Source organism: Physeter macrocephalus, chromosome 4 (assembly GCF_002837175.3).
Source record: "Physeter macrocephalus isolate SW-GA chromosome 4, ASM283717v5, whole genome shotgun sequence".
NCBI lineage: Eukaryota > Metazoa > Chordata > Mammalia > Artiodactyla > Physeteridae > Physeter > Physeter macrocephalus.
The window spans coordinates 116,451,608-116,472,338 of NC_041217.1; the positions used below are offsets into that span (position 1 = coordinate 116,451,608).

The window sequence follows — 20,731 nt, forward strand, 5'->3', positions numbered from 1 at the left end:
GTGGATGAGGCTGGATCTTGTCTTTCTGGTGGGCAGGACCCCATCCGGTGGTGTGTTTTGGGGTGTCTGTGACCTTATTATGATTTTAGGCAGCCTCTCTGCTAATGGGTGAGGTTGTTTTCCTGTCTTGCTAGTTGTTTGGCATAGGGTGTCCAGCACTGTAGCTTGCTGGTCGTTGAGTGTAGCTGGGTCTTAGTGTTGAGATGGAGATCTCTGGGAGAGCTTTCACGTTTGATATTACGTGGAGCCAGGAGGTCTCTGGTGGACCAATGTCTTGAACTCGGCTCTTCCACCCCAGAGTCATAGGCCTGACACCTGCCCAGAGTGCCAACACCCTGTCAGCCACATGGCTTAGAAGTAAAGGGAGAAAAAAGGAAAGAAAGAAAGGAAAAATAAAATAAAGTTATTAAAATAAAAAGTAAAAAATAATTATTAAGAAGAAAAATTTTAAAAAGTAAAAAAAACAACCAAAAAACGGGATGGTCAGAACCCTAGGACAAATGGTGAAAGCAAAGCTATACAGACAAAATCTCACACAGAAGCATACACATACACACTCACAAAAAGAGAAAAAGGGGAAATAAATAATATATCTTGCTCCCAAAGTCCACTTCCTCAATTTGGGATGATTTGTTGTCTATTTAGGTATTCCACAGATGCAGGGTACATCAAATTGATTATGGAGCTTTAATCCGCTGCTTCTGAGGCTGCTGGGAGATTTCCCTTTCTCTTCTTTGTTCGCACAGAGGCTGTTGTTAAATGTTTCCTGCATTTTCTCTATTCTATTTCCAAGACTTTGGATCATGTTTAATATCATTATTCTGAATTCTTTTTCAGGTAGATTGCCTATTTCCTCTTCATTTGGCCTCTGCGTGTAAGTCGCCAGAGGGCGTCAGACAGGACGGGGTTAAAGGAGCAGCTGATTCAGGGGCTCTGGCTCACTCAGGCCGGGGGGAGGGAGGGGTACGGATGCGGGGCGAGCCTGCAGCGGCAGAGGCCGGCGTAACGTTGCACCAGCCTGAGGCGCGTCGTGTGTTCTCCCGGGGAAGTTGTCCCTGGATCACGGGACCCTGGCAGTGGCGGGCTGCACAGGCTCCCGGGAGGGGCGGTGTGGAGAGTGACCTGTGCTCGCACACAGGCTTCTTGGTGGCGGCAGCAGCGGCCTTAGCGTCTCATGCCCGTCTCTGGGGTCCGCGCTGATAGCTGCGGCTCGCGCCCGTTTCTGGAGCTCCTTTAAGCGGCGTGCTTAATCCCCTCTCCTCGCGCACCAGGAAACAAAGAGGGAAGAAAAAGTCTCTTGCCTCTTCGGCAGCTCCAGACCTTTTCCCGGACTCCCTCCGGCTAGCCGTGGTGCACTAACCCCTTCAGGCTGTGTTCACGCCACCAACCCCAGTCCTCTCTAAACTCTGTTATTAACTTCACCTACCTAAATTAACCAAATAACTCACAATACTGACAAGTCAAAAGTATTTTTGGATCTGCTAAAGAGGATCGATATAATTTACTTTCAACAAACACACTGTTATCAAAAAAGAAAAACTCTTAAGACGATTTTAAACATACTAAAAGAATCATGCTGGGCTTCCCTGGTGGCGCAGTGGTTGCGCGTCCGCCTGCCAATGCAGGGGAACCGGGTTCGCGCCCCGGTCTGGGAGGATCCCACATGCCGCGGAGCGGCTGGGCCCGTGAGCCATGGCCGCTGAGCCTGCGCGTCCGGAGCCTGTGCTCCGCAACAGGAGGGGCCACAGCAGAGAGAGGCCCGCATACCACAAAAAAAAAAAAAAAAAAGAATCATGCTGAGGAGGATTTAAACTGTCCTCCTATAGTCCACAATGTTAACTTAGCAAACTACTTACAATAAACAGTACAAATGAATGTAAAATTAAGTAGAGCCCCCGTTTATATTTTGAATTCCAAAATTAGAGAAATAAGTTTTGCTGAGGCTCTTAGAGTCAATAAAACCTGACACATGTGCCTTTCAAAACTAAAATGATTTATTTATTTGCAAGTGAGTGTAAAACCAGCCATGAATACTTGATGGCAAATACCTATCTGCAAAACAGCTCAGCACTGACAATATTTCCAAATAATGTGAATTGATATTAAATCTTTTTCAAAAAAATTTCATATAATATTTTCTTAAATTAACCAGTTAAGTACATAAATACACACATATTTTGGCATGATACATAATAAAGTATCCCATGATCTCTTTATGATCAAGATGAAAAAAATGTGAAAGTAGAAACAGTTGAATTTATAGCTTATTGCACAAGTTGCTAAGGCTACTTGAAAGCCATGCCTCAGATCTTTGACTCTGGCCCTGTCCACTTTAAAATATGGTATTGTCGGGCTTCCCTGGTGGCGCAGTGGTTGAGAGTCCGCCTGCCGATGCAGGGGACATGGGTTTGTGCCCCGGTCCAGGAAGATCCCACATGCCGTGGAGCGGCTGGGTCCGTGAGCCATGGCCGCTGAGCCTGCACGTCCGGAGCCTGTGCTCCGCAACAGGAGAGGCCACAGCAGTGAGAGGCCCGGGTACCGCAAAAAAAATATATATATATGGTATTGTGATATAATAAGTAATATATATTTATCATGGTTCCTGGCACAGAGCTTCTAAAACTCTCAAAATTCCTGAGTGATGGGGGTGAGAGGAGTATCTTTTGCTATTCATAATAAGCCCCTTTCAACTATACCTGAGTTTATGTTGATGAGGTGACTCTTGGAGGATGGGGGATGGTTTCCAAGGGAACAAACCCTCTGATAGAAAGTTGGAACTTTCAACTCCAACCCTGGCCCCTGAAGGGAGAGAGGCTGGGGATTACGTTAATCACCAATAGCCAATGATTTAATCCATCATGCCTACATAATGGAATCTCCATAAGAACACTAAACTGTAGGGTTTAGAGAGCTCCAGGTTGGTGAACACATCCCGGTGCCGGGAGAATGTTGTGTCTGGAGGGGGTATGAAAGTTCTACACCCATTCCCCATACCATGCCCTATGCACCTCTTCCATTTGACTGTTGCTAAGTTATATCTTTCATAATAAACCAGTAATAGTAAGAAAAGTGTTTCCCAGAATTCTGTGAGCCATTCTAGTAAATTATGAAGCCCAAGGAGGGAGTGGTGGGAACCTCTGATTTACAGACAGTTGGTCAGAAGCATGGGAGGCCTGGATTTGCGATTGGCATATGATGGGGGGCAGCCTTGTGAGATGAGCCCTTTACCTGTGGAATTTGTGCTAACTCTGGGTAGTTAGTGTTCAAATTGGATTAAATTGCAGGATACCAAGTTGGTGTCCAAAGAGAACCGTAGAATTGCTTAGTGTGGAAAATCTACTCATTTGGTGTCAGAAATTGTACATAGAGGGAAATAAGTTTTCCTTTAAGCATTTTTTGTTAATGGTTTCAATGAGAGCATTGATGACCAACTAGACCAAACTGAACAAACTAGAAAGTGACAGAAAGCCAAAAGGGATGTCAAATCAAAATCTAAAACTATCTTAATTTAGAATGATGACTGAGAAATGACAATTTAGTAGGAATAATAAACATAACATCTAAACCTTGGGTCCAAATACACAACTGCACAGGAACAAATGAAGGAAGGTGTGGCTTAATAATAACATCTAACAGTAACAACAAAGAACTTAAAAGTTTTAGTTAACCATTAGCTCTACATTAGCAATGTTACAAGTTAATGTAGTCCTTAGGCTCTGTAATTATAATGTCCAGAATTTCTAGTTCAAGATGACAGAGCACAAGCATCTACTTCTCCAGACTTCCCTGGTGGTCCAGTGGTTAAGACTCCACATTCTTAACTCAATGCAGGGGGCCCAGGTTCAACCCCTGGTTGGGGAACTAAGATCCCACATACCGCAACTAAGCCCATGCACCACAACTACTGAGCCCGCACACTGCAACTAGAGAAATCCTCGCACTGCAATTAGAGAAGGCTGTGTGCCGCAATGAAGACCCAGCACAGCCAAAATAAATAAATAAATAAATAAATAATTTTTTTTTTTTAAAGTATCTACTTCTCCTTCCTAAAGGCCCATTAAAAATGACAGGAAGAGGGAATTCCCTGGCGGTCCAGTGGTTAGGACTCCCCACTTTCACTGCCAAGGGCATGGGGTCAATCAAGCCACGTGGAGTGGCCAAAAAAAAAAAAAAAAAAAAAAAAATTTCCTAAAGGCCCATTAAAAATGACAGGAAGAGGGAATTCCCTGGCGGTCCAGTGGTTAGGACTCCCCACTTTCACTGCCAAGGGCATGGGGTCAATCAAGCCAAGGTGGGGCGAAAAAAAAAAAAAAAAAAAAAAAAAAATGACAGGAAGAAGGTAACAGCCTCACTGGAAAACATGGAAAAGGTATCACCGGACCAGAAACTTTAAAGAATACCTTGAAATTGGCCAATGTAGGATCAGGTTAGGTCCTATCAAACCACAGCCTAATATCCTAGAGGTAAAAATGATGGTCTTCCTCAGAGAGTTCCAGAGAAGTTCCAAACTCCAACCTAATAAATATTGTTACCCTGTTTCCTAGACTTTTTATTTGCTAATATAATTTAATTCTCATAATTACTTTGTTAAATAGGTACTACATGCCCAATTTTCAGATGAAGAAGCTGAGGCTTAGACAAGTTACATAATCACACAGCTAATAAATGGTGAAGACAGAATTTGAACCCAGTTAGTCTGAATCTTTAGTTTGTATTTTTAGCTATTATGCAGATATAGGCCAAAAGGTAATCCACCAGAGTAACTCATTAAAGCGCTACACTAAATTCAGCTGGCACAGTTGGGTCCTCTCCCCCTATTCCCTCAGGTAAATACAGCAGTTCATGTCTTCAGTTCCTGGATTAAACCTTGATAACTCCCTTCTCTAAGATGCGTGAGGGACTTCCCTGGTGGTCCAGTGGTTAAGAATCTGCCTTCCAATGCAGGGGACGCAGGTTTGATCCCTGGTCGGGGAACTAAGATCACACATGCCATGGGGCAACTAAGCCTGTGCACTCTAGAGCCTGCACGCCACAACTAGAGAGCCCATGTGCCGCAGATACTGATCCCGTGCTCTGAAGGCCACGTGCCGCAACAAAAGATCCCACATGCTGCAACGAAGATCCCGTGTGCTGCAACTAAGACACAACGCAGCCAAATAAATAAATAAATAAATATTTTTAAAAAATAAAATGCGTGAAGTCTGTCTAGACTGCCTAGAGGGCCTGAGAGAGGAGGAAAGATGCATGAGTTCATTGCAGATCCCCAGATAGATATGGAGGAAGAAAAAATTTAAAGGAAAGGAAGATCCACACTAAATAAATGATACCACTACCAGAAATAAGGTTCCTTACTTCAGCAGCTGTGGGGATTCCAGACTACCTGCTCCAAGACATTTCTTACAGGGAACTTTGCCACAAAGAGTTCACAGTCAATCCTCCCAGTCAAAGAACATGTCTGTCTTCTAAGTGGTGAGGCAATACAGCATGGTGGTTTATGGACTCCAAAGCCAGCCGTCTGGGCCCAAATCTAAGTTCTGTCACTTAATAGCTATGTAACTCTGGGGAAGTGATTTAATACCTCTGTACCTCTCTCCCTGTCTGAAAAATGAGGATAATTATACTTACCTCATAAAAGTTGTAAGGATTAAGTGACATAATTTTTACTTAGAATTGTGCCTGACTCACAGAAGAAACTATGGACCTTAGCAAAGGCCCTGGAACATGGTGACATGCAAACAATGGTAGCTGTCAAATATTAAGTCCAGGGGGAAAGGAGATAAATTAGATGACTGCTAAAAAATCTTCCAACCTTGAAAACCTATCAAATTCTTAGGAGAAAAAAAATTTGATTTTATCAAATAAGACAAAGCAAATTCCAAAACAATAAAGTATTCACCGAAGTCAGATCAATACTTGGTTTAAATTCACCCCTGAGCCTCTGAAGGCATTTGTTAACCTCTCTTTATTTATGACTACTAATTATAAGTTGCCTCTCATTAATATACATTAAATATGTAAAATGAATTTGGATTTAGAGAATGAGGAGAGTTAACTGACTTCTAAGCAATTTTGATTAATATCAAATAACAGATATAACAGAACTACTTCCCTACTAGAGTCCTGGCCATAGATTCAGCTCTTTGAATCCAGAAGTTCCAAAATGGAAACTTGTGATATAGAAGAACATCCAAATAATTCCCAAGAAGGAACAAAATATAACAGCTTCATGTCAACTGGAATCTCCAGGGCAATAACAGGCCAAGAAGGCACTGCTAGGCTACGGGGAAAAGCCAGCCAGCCTAGTAGCCACTGACAGCTCAGGTTAAGACATGGGTGGGGTCAGGAACTTATTACAAACCTAAGCTAACCAAATGGATAGATTGATTATGAGTCCCACTCTAGAAATTCTACCCATTTAGAGTTCCAAATTAACAACAATTTCCTCAGAAACAACTTGAAGGCCCCAGAAATTAAGCCATCTGCCCAGGGGTCTTCTTGTCCAGATGCAATGTAAACCCAAAGCAGACCCTCTGGGCAATACCCAAAAAAATCTTTATTACCTAATAAACTGAAGAAATCAGAGATGGATTCCACCAACCTCTATGGACAGTAGAAAAAAGAAACTTTGGGCATGCCAAACAGAACGAAATCTGAGATGCATATTAGAAGACTAACAAGTACAAGAACTACACATCTACATGATCCTTATCATGAGGCTAGACAGAAACTGCAAGCAGAAGATTAGAACAGTGAGGGCAAAGCCTCCATTCCTAGAAAAAAGGAATAAAAGTCTCAGGCCCTCTTCCTCTTCCTTCCTTATATTTATTATTTTTTCCTACTTTTTTCTCTCTGTGGCTTTCCTTGCTACTTAACCACTTTGCTATCTCTTCTAGTTGTTCCATTCCCATTTTTACATTTGCTTCTTTTAAAAATGCTTCTGGTTGGGGGGGAGGAATTAGGAGATTGGGATTGACACATATACACTATTGATACTATGTGTAAAATAGATAACTAATGAGAACATACTGTATAGCACAGGGAACTCTACTTGATGCACTGGGGTGACCTAAAGGGGAAGGAAATACAAAACAGAGGGGATATATGTATAGCCGATTCATTTTTGCTGTACAGTAGAAACTAATACAACATTGTAAAGCAACTATACTCCAGTAAAAATTCATTTACAAAAATGCTTCTCTCTGTTCTTTTTCCTACTTACTATCATAAATGCCATTCTAATAAGTTACAAAAGAAATTGTGTAAAAAAATATATAAATAGAAACCTTTGACAAATTCTATTTGTTGACATGAATACTGTCTACTTTTCTTCTGGCCTGAATCTCCATGTCAAAATATTATACCTATGCCAAAAGCAGAGAAACTATTAACAAACTATTCATTCAAGTCTAACGAATAATTTTTGGTGACAGTAACAGTATGAAAAAGCAAAGAACGAAATTAATGCAGAGGTTTCACATAACCCTCACTGTAACATACAGACAGAAATTCATAATTCTAATACAAGTGAAATCTTTTTACCTAAATTCAAAATATATAAATATGTAAACATCTCAAAATGCAGCCACTTTCAGTACTTCATGTTCAGAAATAAATGTGGAAAAACTTAACAAGCCTTAATTTTTTCTTCATTAGAAAACAAAAATCCTCCTCAAATAAAAAAATTTAAATTACTTTTAACAAAAAAAAATATAATGTAATTTTATTTTATTTCATTCTTTGGATGATTTACTGAAGTCAAGGAAGCTTTTTTTTGGCCGTGCTGGGCAGCTTCCAGGATCTCAGTTCACCAACCAGCCCAGGCCATCACAGTGAAAGCCCAGGATCCATCCTAACCACTAACCCACCAGGGAACTCCTGGAAGCAATTTTAATCATTCTTTCCTTGGAAGACTTCACTTAAGAAGTCTCTTCAAAGTTCTTTTTTCTCTGAAGTAGGAAACAAAGGTAATGGTATATATTAATGTATGTGTTGACTACTTACATCAAAAAGTAGCCTGCAACTGAAATTGGGTCAAAAAATAGAATGACTTAAAATACTTTAAATGTAAGTCATGAGCTACATGCCTGTTTCTGAGGTAGTGTGTCTCTGTCCCATTTTTACATTATTATTTTTTTCCTCCAACACTTTAACTGGGATTCTTTCACTTAGAATGTAATTTTAAAATAATGTTACAATCCTATCTATGGTAAGTACTTGAATTTATGTCAATAAGTTCACTTGAAAAGTTAAACTGAAAGAAAAAACCAATAAATGTGATAGTACTCTTTTTCTCTTGGCTATTTTCTAAAAAGTATGTAACCACATTAATATACTTAAGCCAATGATTCCAAGAATAGAAAAGAATAAAATCACACATTTCATAAAAACCATATAAAATAACCACCTTACCCATATCATTAGCAAGGGAATTAGGATCAGATGCCCCTAGGGTAGCTTCAAACTCCTCCTGGAGACGATATGCTCTTTGCAGCAGAGCTTCAAGTTTATGGATAAATTCAGTACTAATAATATCCTATAAGGAGAGAAAAAGTACACACAGCAAATATTAGATTCTAATGTTAAAATTCTAAACACTTTCCACTTTTAAATGAAAGGCAGAAAAGTGAGGGATATAAAAAATACTGTTGGGTGGTGAGAATACTGTGATAGAAGTCAGGAGGCCTGGGTTCTAGCTGTGCCTCAGATAAAATCATCTCCATTTAGTAATCTGTAAAGTTAAGGAGTTGGACTAGACCTCAAAGTAAGGTTCTCAAAGTAAGGTCCCTGAACCAGCAGCATCAGTATTACCTGGGAACTTGTTAGAATTGCAAATTAGAAATGAATTAGAAAGCCTAAAGGTGGGACCCCCAAATCTATTTTTTAACAAGCCTTTCAGAGGCTTCTGATGCATGCTCAAATTTGAGAATCACTAACCTAGATGAGTCTAGCTCTAACTCTGTGTGATTTTTATGAATATAATGGCACTTAATTAAACCCAAAGCACAAAACAGACTTTAAAAAATTCCTTTAGACATCATATCTGCTTAATTCTTTATTTTCTTGAAAAATTAGGAAACAATAAATTGCAAATTTGGGGTTTAACAACTAACCGAACAGGAAAAGCCCAGTAAGAAATATCCCCACACAAACCCAAGGGAGAAAAAAAAAAGTTCTATTAAATGCCACAGAAATCAAGTATACTGCATCAACATTAAAAATAGTTCAACTCTTCCAATATTATGAAGATCACTCCCAAATAAATCATCCTTACATCTACACTTTCTTCTGCAATGGCATCTCCTGCACCCAATTTAATGGAACTACAGGCTTCGTCTTCAGCCTGTCTATTTCGAAAGGTTAGAGCTTGTTCCCATCGACACAATGCCTCTTCAAACAATTCCATACCTAAAAATTGAGAACAGAACAATTTTATTTCATTTTTTTTCTGGCCATGCCACGTGGCTTGCAGGATCTTAGTTCCCCAACGAGGGACTGAACCCAGGCCCCCACAGTGAAAGTGCTGAGTCCTAACTGCTGGACTGCCTGCAATTTCCCAAGAACAGAGCAATTTTATTAATTTTTAAAAGTTTTAAAATTTATTTGGTTGCACTGGGTCTTCGTTGCTGCACGCAGGCTTTCTCTAGTTGCATCAAGCAGGGACTACTCTTTGTTGCGGTGTGCAGGCTTCTCATTGCAGTGGTTTCTCTTGCTGCAGAGCTTGGGCTTCAGACGCGCCGGCTTCAGTAGTTGTGGCTTGCGGGCTCTAGAGCACAGGCTCAGTAGTTGTGTTGCATGAGCTTAGTTGCTCCGCAGCATGTGGGATCTTCCCAGACCAGGGATCGAACCCACTTCCCCTGTATTGGCAGGCAGATTCGTAACCACTGCGCCACCAGGGAAGTCCCAAGAACAGAACAATTTTAAATAAGTGAAATCAATACCAAAATCATTTTCGGTCTAAAGTGTTTTTCATACAGTTAGCACCAATGGCACTGTGCAACTGTAATTTTGGCACTAAAGAATAAAATTTATGCTCACATCATTTCTTAGCAGAATCTTAATATCCCAATACATTCCAGGTCTACAGATGTAGTCAACCAACAATAAGAGAGAAATGACAAATATGTTTTCCCTTTTTAAAATATGTAACTCAAAAGTATACGGTGCTTGGAATTTTTCTAAAAAAATATCATGAATTCATCAAAAGTCCTAACAATAATGGCTAATTTTTATAGTCACATAACTATCTTTCAAAATATCCCCCTAAATGAAAAAGAAAACTGATGGGCACATAGAAGAAACTAGTTGATAAGAAACTATCAGGTTTACAAGAGGTTCTCAGAAGGAGAGAGTAAAGCTAAGAAGAAAGATAACAGCACAGAGGTCCAGAATAAAGTCTTTTCTACCTTTTTTTCCACCAAAAGGTGTCTTAGACCACCTTGACACCAACTTGCTGATTTGGATGGATAAAGTGCTGGGCCAGAGTTAAAAATATACAAGAAGAACCAATAAGGGGTTACAATCTGAGTAGGAATTTCATATCCTTCCTTATAGAAAGCTTTTGTGGGAAACTAGGTGAATATGTGCCTCTTTTTCTCCAAATTTAAAAAAAAAAGGCTTACCAAAATAATTATGCACTTCAGACAAAACCAAAATATTTCAAAACCTCAATTTTTCTAGACATATAAAAGTAAAAGATCTTTAAAAGCTGCTTAAGAATCTGACCAAGTCATTCTGAAGATGTTTTTAAGATATGGTAGCTAGAGAATACCTGTCCTTGAAAATCATTTCTTCAGTTATCTGGAGAACCTACAACTCTAAACAAATAAGATGTTCTTTAAATGAAATGTAGGCCTTAAATTGTTTAATTTTCTGTAGCAAAGAGTCATTGTCTGGATCTTCCTTCTAAAAAATTTACTCACTTAAAAGACTTCCTTTTTCCAAGCTATACAATTCTAATTCCTTCATCCTCCTCTCACTCCATCCACTCTCTATCCTTCTGATTATTTTGGCTAAATATAAGGAAGAATTTTATAACAGCAGAGTTGTCCAAAGATAAAAGTTACCTCTCAGGAAGTACTGTGTCTCACTTGACTGCAGAATGTGGTCCAAACTGTCACATATCAGCAGTTTTGTAACAGGAATTCAAACATGTTACCAATATATTTTTTATGTCATCAACACTGTGAAGAGAACTGAAACAATAGGTGGGAATTGAAACAATATCTCCTACCGATCCTAATTCTATGACACTGAGACTCCCTGCAGCTTCCCTAGTTTTACTCTATTTCTCTTCAATTCTAACTCTCAATATTCCTACAGAAGTGTTGAGTGTAGGTTTACTAGGCATAGTTAATCTAGAAACATAGTGAGCTTAATTCTCAGAACACCTGGAAAAGGTGGCAGAAGAACTACTCCTATATCTTTCCCCCCGTGCAGGATTACCTACTGTGACATCACAGCAGATGATATAGTCTTTTTTTTTTTTTAACATCTTTATTGGAGTATAATTGCTTTACAGATGATATAGTCTTTAACTATTCTAGAGTGTGGGAATGCACACAGGCACACAGTCCTGCCAACTCACCATCCCCTTACTACTCACTGGCCAAGGCCACATCAAGATTTTTTTGGTTTTGTTTTTTAGTTAGTATGCATTTCCCTTAAAAGGAATATAGCCTGAAATAGAGCACAGAAGAACAGGGGAAAGGATCTGAAAATGCACTTGAATCTGATTTGGTGTTAAGGTGCCTGGTTCTCTTCCTGGGCTCCAGTGAGACTTTCTAGACATGCTCATGCTTGAGCTGTAAACACAGGCCTCTTTCTATCTAAAATCCTTTCTAGATATAGGAAGAATACAAATGATACCTAGATAAAAGACTACATAAAATGGATTTTGATAGATTCATTAGATAAAAGTCAACAGATTCGGTTAGGTAGGTGTCGTAGATTGAATAAAAACCACCCAAAGATATCAGGCCCTAGTCTCTGGAACTTGTAAACATTACCATATAAGAAAAAAGTGTCTTTGCAGATGTGATTAAATTAAGAATCTTAACATGGGGAGATTATCCTAAATTATCTGGTGGGCTCTGGATCCAATCACAACCATCCTTATAAAAGAGAGGCAGAGGAAGATCTGATACACACAGTGAAGAGGAAGGCAGAGATTAGAGTCATGTGGCCACAAGCCTGAAGCCACCAGAAGCTGGAAGAGGCACGGAATGAATTCTCCTCCAAGCCTCCAGAGGGAGCATGGCCCAACGCCACCCTGATTTCAGCCCAGTGATAATGATTTCAGACTTCAGGCCTCCAGAACTCTGAAAGAATATATTTCTATTGTTTTAAACCACCAAGTTTGTGGTAATTTTAACAGTAGCCTCAGGAAGCTAACACAACATGTTATGTTATGTAGACTAGAGTCAACAGATAAGAACATTTTAGAATTAGAGTTGCTTCCCTTAGAACAATTCATCATTCTTCCGTTTCACATTTAATGTGAGTACAGTATCTTAAAACTTCATTATGTTATTCCTACCCATCAAGTATAGGTTCTCAGGAGTGGTCACAGGAATATTAACAAGTTTAATATCATCTTCATCTGCTTTGTCCCAGGAATTAGAGTTGCCACAAGCACAGCTATGACAAGAATTGACACTCTGGACCTAAAATTAAGATGGACAGAAGTTACTTCAAAATCTCTTTTGTAATAGTATTTTGCGATCTTTTATATTTATAAATTATTTATGTAAATCCTAATCCTGGTATAACAACCCACGGAATTTCTACCTGAAGAAATAAATCTGATTATATTCAGTCAAACTTAAGAGTCATAACGCCCTAAGTATTCTGAACCCTTGTTTGCTCAAAAATATACAACTAGAACAATATTTTGAACACAAATCAGATATTTCCATCAAAAATCAAGCAGTTATTTTTGTAGTTTACTGTCATTAAGTATTTACTTATAAATTTTATCCACACCTACTTTGATTTGAGGCAGCTAGCTTATTTTCCTTTTAGAACTTATTACAATGCTGATTCTCTACTATGTAATAATGAAAATCGAAAAGCCTCTGTCATCTTCCCTCCTCTAGCAAGGTCCGCTGAGCCAATCGTTTCAGTCACCTCTATGCAAATGACTCCCAAATCTTGAACTTCAGTTCTGTCCTCTTTTGAGAAATCTAAGCTCACACTTCCACCCGTCTATTTGGTGACTCCACTTGGCTCTTCTGTTGGCTTCTCAAAATGACTATATCAAAAAAAAAAGCTCTGCATCTCCCCACAACAAAAACTCTTCCTGCTCCCAAGTTCACTAACAGTACTTTTGTCTCCATAATTCCTCAAACTAGATAACAAGAAGTCTTCTCTAACTTCTCTTCCCACACCTCTCATATCCATTTACCAAGTTTTGTGGACCCTGTTCCCTCCTTTTCCACTCCTGTTGTCATGACCCTCACTGAGGCACTCATTAAGAGGCAGAAATCTGGGTTCACAGCCCTGGCAGTGGAATGACTAGGTCAGCTAAGGCACATATAGTAAAGTGATTCTAAAGACTTCTTACTTATACTATTACCATAAAACTCCTTTTCTCTAGTCAAGAACAGCTTCAACTTTCAGTTGAGAAAATTCAACACAGAGGTACCCCAGATTATAGAATGGGCATATACTTCATAATCCAGCTCGGTTTCACAGACAAATTGAGAGTCTGCATGCCTTTGATCTAGATGTTCCTACCACAGAATAGCCTTTAAAAATTTGGTATATTTTTAGGCATTTAAGAATGGGGCAGCTGTATATTCCAATGAAATACAGAAGCAAGGTATGGAACAGATTACGGTATTCTATAAAGTATTTTTTTATTTTTTAAACTTTTTTTTTTAATGAATATACATGATGGTAGAGGCATATTCTTCCTGGAAGTATACATATAAGAAATTGTCAGTGTTCGTCTCTAAGGAGGGGAATTGAGAGGATCAGGAGCACATTTTTCACTGTTTGCTTTTTGACTCTTCTTTATTTAGTAGGAAGTGCATATCCTACCTAATTTTTAAAATAATTTTTAAACTACATTAGATTTAAACAAATATTAACTTCATTTTTCACCTGTCAATCAATACTATATTAATGCTGTCAACAAAGAGGTGAAGAACTCCATACTTGGCAGGTTCATCAAGTGATTTTTGTGACCTAGTACCATGTTTGCTGCATCTTCTAGCTTTCTGCAGAACATCTAGCTTTGAAGCAACACTTCCATACCAACATCATCCTCAGAGGACCCCATGGGACCACATCACTTAACTCAAAAAAACCTGGAAGCAAGCTGGCTGAATATTTAGCAAAAGGATAATTTTACTTGCCTGAAGAAAACAGGATCAACCAGATTTCTTAAGCTTCTTTCCATACTAAGAGCTATCTATAACTGTATGACATTTAAAGCAATAGATAACAATAGATATATAAATAAAGTTAAAAGAAAAAACTAATAAAAATTTTTTCTCTACTTACAGAGGCCAAACTCTGTGCAGAACCTGAGTATTTACTGAAGAGTCCTCCATTAGCATAATTATAAGACTGAGATCCTTTGTCTTTGGCAGAACTTAAAGATAATGTCAAATTCTGTCTGCTACTGGAACAACTTGAACCTACCAAACAAACATATTAATATTAAAAGTATCAATAACTCCAACGATAAATTTCAGGTAAAATTTCAAAGTTTATATATTCATTCAGAGGGCTCATTTTAAAACACATTTCCCTCAATTGTGTAAATTATTAAATGTATACCATTATTAAAATCTACATCTCTATATAATGTTTTTAACACTGCTAAAATCTGCTTCTGAAACGAAGATTAAAACATTCATCAATTACTCAAGGTGGTATTTGAACGGTCTACTGTAATCAGCATCTACATCTCTATATAATGTTTTTAACACTGCTAAAATCTGCTTCTGAAACGAAGATTAAAACATTCATCAATTACTCAGGGTGGTATTTGAACGGTCTACTGTAATCAGCATAAAAATACTGGCAACTATGAACCTTCAAATTATAAATTTAACAAAATATAAGCACTTCTTTCCTGAATTACCGCTAAACTTTATCCTTATCACATTATATTGTAATCAGTCTTTTATACATCTGTCTCCCCTAACCATCTACCCATTCATCTAGGGCAGACACTGTGCCTTAGTTTATCTTAATGCAGCAGTTAAGACACTCCTCAACTCAAATCATGGCACTTATTAGTTATATGAACTTGAGCAAGTCACTCAACTTTTCCATATCTCAATTTTCTTTAGGTATAAAATGGGAACAATAACATAGGATTATAGTCCTAATTCATAGGATTGTTATAAAGGTTAAATTAACACAGTGAATATATAGCATGTAGCGCTGCACCCGAGGTCAAATAAAACATCAGTAAGTGAGAGGCATCATTATTGTTGTAATGTTCACTACACTTGGCACAAAACAGTCATTCATTAATTATTTGTTGGGCCAACAAATCACAAAATCATATGATAAATCAAATAATAAATTTAAAATAATTTAAAGTTCAAAAATAAATCCAGCATGCTCAAGAAATTATTTCTATTGATACAATTTGATAATATGCATCAGATCTCTAACAAAAACTATAGATCGTTTAAAGGCCAGCAATTCTACTTCTAGAACTTTATAAACTTAGGAAATAAACCAGACAAGTATATGCAAAGCAAGAAAAACAACCTAAAGAGAACAACAGGGAACTGGTTAAATAATTAGAGTACATTTGTACACTAAATACATATTAAAAATGATAGCACAGAGATATATTTATTGACATTTTTTTTTTTTTTTTTTTTTTGTGGTATGCGGGACTCCCTCTGTTGTGGCCTCTCCCGTTGCGGAGCACAGGCTCCGGACGCGCAGGCCCAGCGGCCATGGCTCACGGGCCCAGCCGCTCCGCGGCATGTGGGATCCTCCCAGACCAGGGCGCGAACCCGGTTCCCCTGCATCGGCAGGCGGACGCGCAACCACTGCGCCACCAGGGAAGCCCCTATTTATTGACATTTAAAGACATTCTTATATAATGTTAAATATTTTAAAGGCAGGTTACAAAAGGTATTAATTTTACTTAAAATGCATAAACCATTTACTTGTATATAATATAAAATTTTATGTCTCAATATGATATTTAAGTGCAAATACAAATGGATAGATATATACCAAAGTATTAGCAGTATTTATTTCTGGGTAGCAGAATTTCAAGTGATTTTAATTTTTTCTGTTTGCTTGTCTGTACTTTCTAATCTTTCTAAAATTAATCTGTATTACTTGTGAGTTAAATATTAAGCAAGGAAATTTTGGAAACTAAAACACTGAAATCACTGCACTCCAGTAATGATTTACATATAAAATTTCCTTTGCAGACTTAATTCAGCTATTTCTACATACCTTTGTCTGATGCTGCTCTTTTAGTGTATTCAAGTATGAGATGCTCTGGTTCCCATGGTAATATTTTTTCTTTCTTCTTTCCACGTCTTCTTTTAAAGTGATGGGCCAGAAAAATTACAGATACAACACTCACTGCAGTTACCACAAATAACTTTTTAGCTACTGGCGAAAATCTGATCTGGAAAAGATGCAATTAGATTGAAAAAAAGTCTTATTTGTTTGTTTAAAACCGACATAAGGACTAAAATTATTCTTAAGCTAATCTAGTTCTAAATACTACCAAGATAATATTGTTTTACTCTTTCAATGACAACTAGCCCAATTTGAATTTTAAAGACAAACCCAAAAAATGTAGTAATTTATTATCCACTGCTCTGCAGTTCTCAGATAAATAATAATACCCAAAAAGTTATCAGGAGCACAAAATAATTCAATCCCATTAATATCTGTTGAACAACTAATGATTAATTTGTGCAACTCAATCTTCTATCTGAATCACAGCAAGATTTTTAATTGCAGGAATGATTAAATCAAACTTTTAAAATGAACCACTTTTTAAAACTATCTGGAAATGTGAGCAAACATAAATTAACTCAATTTATAAGTATCATTTAAATAAGCCCTTTTATTCATGAATTAATCAACAAATATTTACTCAGCATCTTACAATATACCAGGACTGTGCTATGAAAATGAAAATTAAAATCTTAGTATAATTCTATTCACTAAGCATATATCAAATGTCTTTCATTTATCAAGAAGCACCAGGTATACAGAGGATACAGATCTTGCTTCCCTCAAGAGTGTACTAATAGTAAAGACAAATATACAAATAATGTATTACAAATAATTACAGTATAGTGTGATAAATACAGTAATGTAAGTATGTACTAAGTACTAACATAAGAGCAAGAGGTAATTAACTTTGTCTTGAGGGACAAACACTATTAATCACCTAAAATGCAAAAGAACTTTAAAATAAAGCTATAGGCTTGGGGATGTAGAAAGCTAGGAAGAGTGTCACTTCCAAACTTCCAAAAACAAAAAAGCCAAATGACAAATTCTCAATTTTTTTGAACCCATCAGAATGCAGAAGTTGGAGGGTAATCAACTGGCCCCAAAACTAAGGAGACACAGGTTTTCACCCGGAGAGATAAGACATGAACACTGACATGCAGGAAGAAGGTATATCAGGATATCAGGAAGAAGAGTTCAGCTAGCGTGGCTGGTAAATTGGTGGAGACTGAGAGTGTACTGGTGAAAGATGGTGAATCACCCTTCCCAGGGGGGCACGTGTGGAGCAAATATAGGGGTAATGCACACTTTTTGGATGTTTTTATCTTCATGAATCCCACCAGCACGCATAGAAAAGACTGCAATGGGCTTCCCTGGTGGTGCAGTGGTTGAGAGTCCACCTGCCAATGCAGGGGACGCGGGTTCGTGCCCCGTTCTGGGAAGATCCCACATGCTGCGGAGCGGCTAGACTCATGAGCCATGGCCTCTGAGCCTGCGCGTCCGGAGCCTGTGCTCCACAATGGGAGAGGCCACAACAGTGAGAGGTCCGCGTACCGCAAAAAGAAAAAGAAAAAAAAAGACTGCAAAAGTCCTAAGAAAGTCTCCCTAAGCGCGTCCGGAGCCTGTCCTCCACAATGGGAGAGGCCACAACAGTGAGAGGTCCGCGTACCGCAAAAAGAAAAAGAAAAAAAAAGACTGCAAAAGTCCTAAGAAAGTCTCCCTAATGGTGAACTGTGGAAGGGAAACAGGAATTTTTGTTGAGGGACATGAACTGCATCAGTACCCTTCTCTTTTGTCCCCCAAAAGGAACAAAAGCCTTAAACTGTGGGATGCAGTTTTAACTTTAGAGGGAAATTTATACCATTAAATGTTTATATTAAGAAAAAAAGAAAGGTGTTGAATCCATAATCTGAGCTTTGACCTTAGAAAAAGAAGACCAAATCCAATCTAAAGCAAGCAGAAAATTAGGAAGTAATGAAGACTACACAGAAATCAATGAAATGGAAAACCAACTCAATAAAATCAAACGTTGTTTGGGTTTCTTAATTTTTAATTTTTTATTGTTTTGGCTGCGCTGCGCAGCTTGCAGGATCTTAGTTCCCTGACCAGGGATCAAACCCAGGACCTGGACAAGGGAAGTTCAGAGTCCCAACCATGGGACCACCAGGGAATTCCTGGTTTTGTTTTGTTTTGTTTTGTTTAATTTGTTTTATTTATTCTTGGCTGTGTTGGGTCTTTGTTACTGTACATGGGCTCTCTAGTTGCGGCGAGCAGGGGCTACTCTGCCTTGTGGTGCACAAGCTTCTCATTGCAGTGGCTTCTCTTGTTGTGGAGCACAGGCTCTAGGCACACGGGCTTCAGCAGTTGTGGTATGTGGGCTCAATAGTTGTGGCTCGTGGGCTCTAGAGCGCAGGCTCAGTAGTTGTGGCGCACGGGCTTAGTTGCTCTGCAGCATGTGGGATCTTCCCAGACCAGGGATTGAACCCGTGTCCCCTGCATTGGCAGGCGGATTCTTAACCACTGTGCCACCAGGGAAGCCCCTAGGTTTTTTTTTTTAATAAATAAAACTGATAAACCTCTAGTCAGTCTGATCAAAAAGAAAGGGAGAAAGAAAAGATACATATTACCAAAATCAGAAATGAAAGAAGGGCCACCACTACAGACCTCACAGATATGAAAAGGATAAAAAAAAAAGATTACTATGAACAACTCTATGCCCATAAATTCAACAACTTAGATAAAACGGACTAATTCCTTAAAAGAGAGAAACCATCAAATTTACTCAGGAAGGTGCTTCCCTGGTGGCACAGCGGTAGGAATCCGCCTGCCAATGCAGGGGACAACGGTTCAATCCCTGGTCCGGGAAGATCCCACATGCCGCGGAGCAACTAAGCCCATGCCACAACTACTGAGCCTGTGCTCTAGAGCCCACGAGCCACAACTACTGAGCCCGTGTGCCACAACTACTGAAGCCCATGTGCCTAGAGCCCGTCCTCTGCAACAAGGGAAGCCACCGCAATGAGAAGCCGGTGCACCGCAACAAAGAGTAGCCCCCACTCGCCGCAACTAGAGGAAGTCCGTGCGCAGCAACGAAGATCCAATGCAGCCAAAAATAAATAAATTTGGAAAAAAAAAATTTACTCAAGAAGTAATAGATAGCATGAATATTTACACACCTACTAAAGAAAATGAATATGTAGTTAAAATCTTCTAACAAAGCAAATTATAAGACAATTCTACCAAATATTCAAGGAAGAAATATCAAATCCTACAAAGAGGGAAAACTTCGCAATCTTTTTTTTTTTTTTTTTCGGTATGCGGGCCTCTCACTGTTGTGGCCTCTCCCGTTGCGGAGCACAGGCTCCAGACACGCAGGCTCAGTGGCCATGGCTCACGGGCCCAGCCGCTCCGCGGCGTGAGGGGTCCTCCCAGACCGGCGGCATGAGGGATCCTCCCGGACCGGGGCACGAACCCGTGTCCCCACATCGGCAGGCGGACTCTCAACCACTGCGCCACCAGGGAAGCCCCGCAATCTTTTTACAAATCCAGCATTACTATTAACATCAAAACCAAAGACATTACAAAAACAAAAACAAACCTACAGACCAACGTTGATAGATGCAGAAATCCTTCATAAAATATTAACAAATCAAATCCAGCAATATATAAAAAGAATAATATATATGACCAAATGGGGTATATCCTAGGAATTCAAATCTGGTTCAACATTCAAAATCTAATCAATATATTTCACCATAATAACAAACTAAAGAAGAAAAGCCATAATATAATCTCAATATATTAAAAAAGAAGTATCAATATGAACTCATGTTTTGCTTTTTCTTTTTAATATATACAGATAGACAAATTCAGAAATATAATTGTGTATAAATACACTGATCAGTATGCATTCACACATATCCTAGTTCTATCTCCTAAGAGGGCCTAGAAATAGCAACATCTCAGTAGCAATACACACACCTTGCATCCAGATCTTAGTTTCTAATTGCCAGAGATTAAAGAGAACTAAATATGGAGACTAAAGAGAGCCAAAGCTCCCCGGAAAAGTGGGTAACTCCAAGATTGAGACAGAGAAAATACAAAATGAATCTGGAGAGGAAAAAAAAAAAAGAAGAGGGCATGTCAGGCATGTCAAAAGACACAGGAGCCAACCTGAAAGAGCTTCCAAAGCCAAATACGGAACGACTTGAGCAACAAAATAAATAACAATAGTATTAGATTATAAACCAAAGAACAAAATAAATACCCAAACTGA

The 20,731-nt window shown here is 38.7% G+C and overlaps 1 protein-coding gene across 5 annotated transcripts in view; it reads right to left on the minus strand.

Moving 5' to 3' along the window:
* Positions 1 to 20,731, minus strand: part of MIGA1 (mitoguardin 1) — a 102,579-nt gene that overhangs the window by 52,030 nt on the left and 29,818 nt on the right. For all 5 annotated transcript variants that reach the window (XM_007113212.4, XM_007113217.3, XM_007113213.4 and 2 more), the window contains exons 3-7: positions 16,441 to 16,618; positions 14,506 to 14,642; positions 12,536 to 12,662; positions 9,272 to 9,405; positions 8,410 to 8,533 (exon numbers count right to left, since the gene is read on the minus strand). In XM_007113212.4, coding sequence (XP_007113274.1) covers positions 8,410 to 8,533; positions 9,272 to 9,405; positions 12,536 to 12,662; positions 14,506 to 14,642; positions 16,441 to 16,618 — 700 coding nt within the window. The remainder of the gene's footprint in view (positions 1 to 8,409; positions 8,534 to 9,271; positions 9,406 to 12,535; positions 12,663 to 14,505; positions 14,643 to 16,440; positions 16,619 to 20,731) is intronic.